Below are 8,387 nucleotides of genomic sequence, written 5' to 3'. Positions count from 1 at the left end.
CATTTATTATATTATAGAAAAAAACACAAAATTGGTTGCTCCAATCAATTTTCATCTTATTAATAAATTGGAACTGTCTGGAAGTTATATTTTTGTCTGAAAATACTATCCTAGCAATATCCATGAACAATTGAGAAAATTGATCAAAAATTATATTTTCCTATAACTTATAATTTCGAAATTATATTTATTTAAATTTCTCCAAAGACTGAAAAATGGAAACTACCACCTGTTTGCTACAAATTCTCCTATTATCATCTTACACGATTAAAACTGGTTTAAAGTATATTTTGTATTTATATGTATGTTTACTCATTAATAAATTCCTTTATATAATAAATACTATAAAATTATATTATATTTGCAGGTCGGCGTTGCAAACACTGCACAAGGTTAGCAGTAAAGCGAGGGAGCACAACTACTTTCTGAGTGGCCTGACGCACGAGTGGGTCGCACACTATGAAGGCTGTATCTCCAGCGACCAGTCCTGCCTCAACGAATGGCATGCCATGGACAGCCTGGAGTCGAGGCGGCCTCCTTCGCCAGATTCTGTCAGGCATAAGTTAGTATCTTGTCTTATATATTTTAATATATACTACTAAAGATTCAAATATTAAATTAATTATAGTTAATTCCAATATTACTTATAGCCACAGCTTCAGTTAATGCTTTATTTGTAACATAAGGAGGAGGCCCAGGTTCTTGTAGGCAGTGTAGTGTCACAACAATAATAATATACCAAGAATAATGAAGAAAAAAAAACCCCTAAGATTATGAATGGGAGGGAATTATATAATTAAAAGGTACGCGAAGAACTAGGAGTAAGATCCATCCAAGAGGTGATTGAGGAAAGACAGCTGAAATGGTTCGGGCAGAATGGGAGATGACTGTAAATCCAGGTGGCTTCCAGAAGCAAGACCTTGAGGAATTGGCACAGCGAGAGGAAGCTCCATGCTGGAGATGAGAAGGCTCACGCAGGAGAGGGATCATTGGACAAGATGGTCAGAGGAAGCTACTCCACGCTTAGCAGCACACAGGAGATAGTGACAAAAGAAGAAGGGAATTACATAAAACATTTAGATATTCCTTTTTAAATATTTTTTTAATTTATTAGAATAACAACTCAAGCACTTCCGATTATAGTTTTTAAAACAAAATGATATGAAAAATTAAAAAGTAACTGGCTACCTGCTTGATGCAGAAATTATTTGAAACAAAATACAAAAGGAGTCAAAAGTCAGTTTGGAAAACTGTGAGTGAATTACATTTTAAGGCTTCACAATTTTTTTGATTTTGAATAATTTTTTTTTGGGGGGGGTTGACTATACAGCCTGTTTTATTATTATTACTGTTTTCCAGTTTGGTGTATCCAGCTCTTTTTCGTCTTTGATTCTGTCTATCCATCTGGTTTTTGGCCTCCTAAGTGGTTTCTTGGATGCGACATAAACATGCTTTTAAATGCTGGACATTATCCAGGTCACAGGAAGCCGCCCTTCTCCTAAGGTTTGAGAGGAGAATATTGAGGAAAATTTATGGCCCGGTTTGTGCTGATGGGATCTGGAGGATGAGAACAAATGCTGAACTGGCCGGCCTCTACAAAAAAACCTGGATATTATAAGGGTGATCAAAGTGGTATGGCTGCGGTGGACAGGCCATGTATTAAGAATTACCCAGGATCAGATTCTTAAGAGGATCCTAGGAAAAAGGATATATGGGACAAGGAGAGTAGGAAGACCCCGGCCCGATGGATCAATGGAATGGCAGCGGATGCCAGGTCTTTGGGAATCCGCAATCGGAGAGTAGCGGCAACCATTAGAGAGGACTGCCAGACGAAATTGCGGGAGGCCTTGACTCTGCAAGAGTTGTAGCGCCACAGATGATAATGGTGAAGTGGTTTCTTGCCAACTATGCTGGCATTCATTATTGTGTAGAGGCCTCCTGATGGATTGCTTCGAGCCACATCCTCACCCATCCCATCCTCCTTGCCTTCATATCGTGAGATATTGACTGATCAGTCTTTGCAAGCAGTTCACTGTTAGTTTTCCTCCTTGATGTTTAACACATTAACGCCTTAACGGCTCTCATCCCAGATCACTCTTATATTGAATAATATAACAAAAAAACAATACATATCAAGACCAAATTACATAAAAGAGGAACAAATGTACCAACTGAAATTTTTTTTCCAAATAAACAGACTTAAAATACTTTAAATCCCTTAAATTTAGCCTTTTGTTTTTATAATAATCCATATATAATTATTATAAATGTTATATAACAATGTGTATAAACATTTTTTTATTTTTATTTTAGACCTACAGAAAGGGAAGAGACCGAAAGGGTAATCAGGACAGCATTGAAGGAGATCATGATGACAGTAGATTTAGACGAGGTGACGTCGAAACAAGTCAGATCCAAATTAGAGGAATCATTGGACGTTGATCTCGGCGAATTTAAGTCTTTCATTGACGAAGAAATGCTTGTAATCCTTGGGCAAATGGACGAGGCCACAGAAATATTTCCTCACGTGTACCTTGGCTCGGAATGGAATGCTTCAAATCTTGAGGAACTTAATAAGAATGGGTTCGTTATTAAATTATAATAATTATATTATCATCTAATAATGATATTATATTTTACTAACAATTGAGGAGTTTTGTTTTTATAAATTTTTTTCTGTATAAAGTTCTTTTATTCCAATGCTAAAAAAAAAAAAAAATACTGAATTAAAAACATAAATGGAAATACTTTCTTGGAAGTAAAATTTTTTTATTTTATTTATTTATAAATATTTTTAAACATATATTCATACTTTTTCTCATTTACTGTTCAAATCATTTTGAAGTATGAAAAAAAACTTCTGTAATATTCTAAATGAATGTGGAAGCTATACCTGTAGTTCCTAATAGTTCCTTTTTTTATCATTATTCTTTCTTTATATAATTTTAATTTTCTGTTTACAGAGTATGCCATATACTGAACGTTACAAGGGAAATAGACAACTTTTTTCCAGGAATGTTCGATTACCTCAACATTAGGGTTTATGATGATGAAAAAACTGATCTCCTTAAACATTGGGACAACACTTTCAAATATATATCAAAAGCAAAGTAAGTTTTTCAGACTGTATTTAGTTTTTTGTTTATTGCAATATTTCTCTTATTTACTTTTGGTATCCGATTAATTAGCCAGTTAACACCTTTAGTAGGATATCTATCCAATTTTGTTCATTTAAATGCAATCTTTAATACATATATTTAAATAATTTAGTCAACTAAATTTTGCATGTACACATGATGCGATTAGTTACAAAAGTTTTCAGTGTTATAAATCACACGTCAAAGAAGACGTTTTGACCAAAAGTGTCCCAATTCAGAATAAAAATGCCATTAGGGTGCAATTATATGTTTTTCTTGCCTCCTGTAAAAAAAAATTTCAAATGTAAAAACCATTTTTGAAACTAATCGCTTATGTATTATAAATTTCTCTATAATTATTATTATTATATAAAAATTTATCCCGATTATTAATTATTTTAATTATAATTGCCTAAAGGTCAAAAACTTATAACAAAAATGCAATATTTTTAATACATATATTTATTCTCTTCTTGGAAGTTTCGGAGATACTGTGCCCCACTTCCCTCTTCAGCATAATATAATTCAGTATTCATTTTTAAAACAGTACATCTACAATTTTTTAGCTTCCTTTCTAGTAATAAATAGAGAAAACAATTAATAGATAAAAGAATATTTTAAAATTATATTGTACTTGATATTTTAATAGAACAATACAATGTTAAAATACTCTTTTATTTAATAATTGTTCTCTCCATTTGTTACCGCACTAACAAATTGTTTAAAATTGAATGTACTACTTTTAAAACCAACAAAAAAGGGGGGGGATGCAATATCCCTAAAATGTTCAAGAATAGAATAAATTTATCTGTGGATTTATTCCAAAATGTCAATTTTCTCACTTTTTTTGTTTTTTATACCCAAAGTTTTCAATTTATTAAATCTTTAAGATATAATCTAAATTAACCTGTAAATTTCTAAAATATAACCTATTTTAGTTTGATATTATTTGTCCCACAGTATCGTGTAGTATTATTATACCCCAGTTCAGGTATACAGTATTATTCCCCAATTATTCCTGTCGAACAGATCCATTACCTAGGACTACATCTGGGCAAACGACTGACTTTGAATCCTCATTAACTGAAAAGATAGGAACTCCTCGTTGATTCTACTATTACAGCACTTACTTGACAACTTCCAACTCATTACAAAAGACTCATTTATATGACTATAATAAGATCTATCTGGACTTGCAGAGTCGAACATTGGGGCTTCACTAAACCATTGAATTTCTTACAATCCAAAATCCTTAATGCTCCTAACTTCATTGCAAATCTAGTCATTCATCAGAACCACACTGTTCCAAATGTTACCGATTTAGTCAGGACCTGATACCAATCCTTCAATGATAAACTTCCCAAACAACTATTCTTGTTTCTAACTTGACTTCTCCTTTTTTACCTGATAATCCTCCTAGGCATCTGAAAAGAATATGGTCTCAAGATCTTCTCCTCTAGGAATGTTAATGATAATTGTATAGCTACCAGTATACCAAATTTACTTGTATATATTTTAATACAATTTTAAATATCAATCAATAAAAAATATATATACTTAAAAAAAGTTTATTAGACATTGGGGTTTGTAGAATTAAAGATTAACTAAATTAAAAACTTTTGATATAAAAAACCACAAAATCTGAAAAAATTGACATTGGTCCTTTTAGAATCAAGCCGTGAATATTTATTAAAAAACATTTTTATTTTTTTTTTTATTTTAAGTTTTTGTTTGTTAATTATTTTATTTTTATTACAAAATTTACGGCAAATTTTTATTACATTAACTTATTATATATATAATATAGGTTTATCTGTAGTAATTATAATTACTTACATTTTTGTCGTGATTATTAATTATTTTCTTTTTATTACTAAAATTTAGGAAAGAAGGTTCCAAAGTTCTAGTTCACTGTAAGATGGGCGTGAGTCGTTCGGCCTCGGTCGTCATCGCATACGCAATGAAAGCTTACAGTTGGGACTTGAAGAAAGCTCTTAATTATGTACAAAATAAACGTCAGTGTATTAAGCCAAATTCGAGCTTCATTTCACAACTCGAAACGTATCAGGTAAGAGATATATAAATATAGACTTTTTATATTTAAATAATTTTTAATAATATTTTAAATGAAGAAAAGATGCTTATGGATGTGGTCAATGAAGAACACAAATAATTTAAAACTTATTTATTATTGCCTATGTTTTGGCCAAAATTTCAGGCTTTCATCAAACATTGGCTTATAAAAATAGATTTTTTTTTACTATTTAAATTATTGAAAATAATACATCAATATAGGCTTATACTACTTTCAAAATTTGCAGTTCATATGTTTTTCTTACGACTTACATTATTTTTATTTTGTTATAGGGTATATTAGACGCAATGAAAAATCGTGAAAAGTTACAACGTTCTAAGTCTGAAACTAATCTTAAGTCTAAGCATCCGACGAGAGGAGAAAAGAGGAGCAGCGAGAGGGAAGAGAACGAAGGGGACAGGAGTGTGAGCGAAGGAGAAATAGAGGAGCGCCTTCCGCCCCTTCATGGAGTGGCTCGGCCCAAGTCGTGGTCTCCCGACTACGTCACTGCTAACAACATCTTTACCGCTCGTTCTCAACGTAAGATTTGTATATGTTAATATTATGACATAATAAAAGTAATATATTCTTTTTGCTATAGGAAATTTATTTAATTTGAAGGTTAATTTGTTAAATTTAAAGGAATTAATATTTCACCAATTTTAATTTATAAACAATATGTTTTAAATTTTGGCTTACTTGTCATGTTCAGGAATCAAAAGGCAGCTTTAATGTAAAAAAAATTGAAATTTCGAAAAAAAAATCTTTTATAAATTATAAAATAATTAGAGTAGATGGTTGGGGATGCAGTCCAAGTGAAACACAAATACGTTGGTGTAACCTATTTAATTTGTGCCAACATTTCGGCTAGAGTTTCTAGCCTTCTTCAGGGCTAAGAACAGAAAAAGATAACAACCACATAAGTATAGAAAATAAAAATGAAAGTATAAACAGAATAACATAAAGTGAATAATTTTACAAAATAGAATTAATAAAATGAAGTGATGAGAGAAGTGGGAAATCAAATATATACATAGGTAATTGAAAAAGGGGGTTACCCACTATACATTTTACATTACATACCTATGTATACATTTTATTTCCCACTTCTCTCTATTCCAATTCTATTTTGTAAAATTATTCATTTTATGTTAATCTGTTTATACTTTCATTTTTATTTTCTATTCTTATTGTGGTTGTTATCTTGTTCTGTTCTTAGCCCTGAAGAAGGCTAGAAACTCTAGTTTTTGATCCAAAGGATTGGATTCGAGAGGAATTAGATGGTTTAGTGGAGCCCCATAGTTCAACTCCGTATGTCCAAATAGGCCTTATAATAGTCATTTAGATCAGTCTTTTGTAATGGATTGGAAGTTTGGACCGTTTGTCTAGTAAATGTTGTAATAGTCGGAATTGACGAGCAGTTTCCTGTTTTTTAGTAACGGATCTGTTCAACAGGAATGAGTGGGGTATTATTAATAGATACTGTAGGGCAAGACGAAGGTTTACGGTGAAGGGTAAATGTGATTTGGTGGAATTTATTTTAATCCTCCAGTTTTGGCACCATTCTTCGGGGGTGGTGATGTGGGATTGGAATACAATGGAAGGATCATTATTCACAGACAATAGGCATGTCTCATCGGCATACGTGGTGAGAATAGTGTTAGGATGGGTTGGGATGTCAGCTGTAAAAACTGTATAAAGGATAGGACCAAGGATACTACCTTGAGGTGCACCAGCAGACTGAGGAAACGGATTAATAAGCGATGTTGTGATTTACTTGAAATAACCTGTCTGAGAGATAAGAACGGATAATGAGATAATATGTAGGGGGTAGGAATTTACGGATCTTGTATAACAGTCCTGGGTGCCAGACTCGATCAAAAGCCTGTTCTACATCAAGAAAGACTCCCGAGCAGTACATTCCGCGCTCCAATGAAGACGAGACTACATCGACCACACGATGGCATTGCTGGATAGACATCAAAATTTAAAAATGTTTTGCAGGCTATTCTGCCCAGGTCATTAATTGTAAGTCAAAATCACCCAATGAAAAAGTCAATTAATAGAGAATAATATTAATAGTTATTAATAAGCTTACCTAAGCTTATGTTTAGTTACCTATTTTTTCAAAACTTTTAATTTTCGATTAATCTACTCTATCACTATCGTATAAACAAACTATTTATAACCTTCCATACACTCAGGTCAGCCTTGTTATTAATTTAATTCAAATTGCATTTTGGTCTCAATTTGTATTTATTCCAATCATTAAAATTAATATTAAAATTAATTGTAGATAGTGACAAAATTCTTCCATATTTTTCATAAACATAGTTTACTTAAAATCTCTGGTCGAAACGTTGGACTATTGATATAATAAAGACTATTGAGACTAAAAAAGGATACCATTTGATTTATTTAATAAATAAATAGCAGTCTCAAGAAATTGAAAAGAAAATATTATAAATTTGACTTCAAAAAACCTAAAATAATATAAACATTATATAATAATAATAAACGTAAAATAGTAGAATTAATTTATATTACTAAAAATTTAAATTATACAAAGGAATGTGGTATACACTTACATTTTGAAAGTATTATTGATAAACAAATATTCTAGAGTAATATTAATTACATTTTTAACATAAATAATTTAAATTCTACAATATAACATTACAATCAATTATATAAATTATTAGTGTAAAATTATAACCACAGCCATCTTGATAACCCTTTTATAACCTACTCTGCTTTGGAATGAATTCCAGCCTATAATGGAATGAGCAAATTAAATTTTTGTTAAAATGTAAAATATATTTTACAAATACAGTGTTTATAAATTTAAATTAGTGAAATATTCTTCCTTTTCAATTTAAAATATTCTTTTATTGTGATCTTAAATCGTGATAGTATTCTTTAAATCAATCTTATACATTTTTCAAATTTTTAGGTGATAAAGAGGATAACGCTAAGGATAGTGATGTGGATATGAAAGAAGTCCCGCCACCCGCACCTCCTCCTCCACCACCCCTCCCACCTTTCCCGCCTATTCCGGAGGCTCGGAATTACAACATCAACGTGAGGATGCCCTGCAACGGGCTCACCTATAGCGTTTCTCAAAATAAAATTCTTCATTTACCATGCTTACAGAGGTACTTATCTTTTTTTTTTTT

At 31.5% G+C, this 8,387-nt stretch overlaps 1 protein-coding gene across 1 annotated transcript in view; it reads left to right on the top strand.

The window, feature by feature from the left end:
• Nucleotides 1-367: 367 nt before the first annotated feature.
• ssh (Protein phosphatase Slingshot) overlaps nt 368-8,387 on the top strand; it is a gene marked incomplete at its 5' end in the record, with an annotated part of 10,477 nt that continues 2,457 nt past the window's right edge. Inside the window, 6 exon segments of the mRNA XM_014429994.1 lie at nt 368-562; nt 2,314-2,583; nt 2,964-3,110; nt 5,022-5,205; nt 5,505-5,751; nt 8,165-8,366. Coding sequence (XP_014285480.1) covers nt 368-562; nt 2,314-2,583; nt 2,964-3,110; nt 5,022-5,205; nt 5,505-5,751; nt 8,165-8,366 — 1,245 coding nt within the window.

The sequence above is a fragment of the Halyomorpha halys genome, unplaced genomic scaffold, assembly GCF_000696795.3.
Source record: "Halyomorpha halys isolate HHAL.00 unplaced genomic scaffold, Hhal_1.1 Scaffold846.1, whole genome shotgun sequence".
Lineage (NCBI taxonomy): Eukaryota > Metazoa > Arthropoda > Insecta > Hemiptera > Pentatomidae > Halyomorpha > Halyomorpha halys.
The sequence above is the reverse complement of the archived record's forward strand: the minus strand, read 5'-3'. Positions and strand labels throughout refer to the sequence as shown.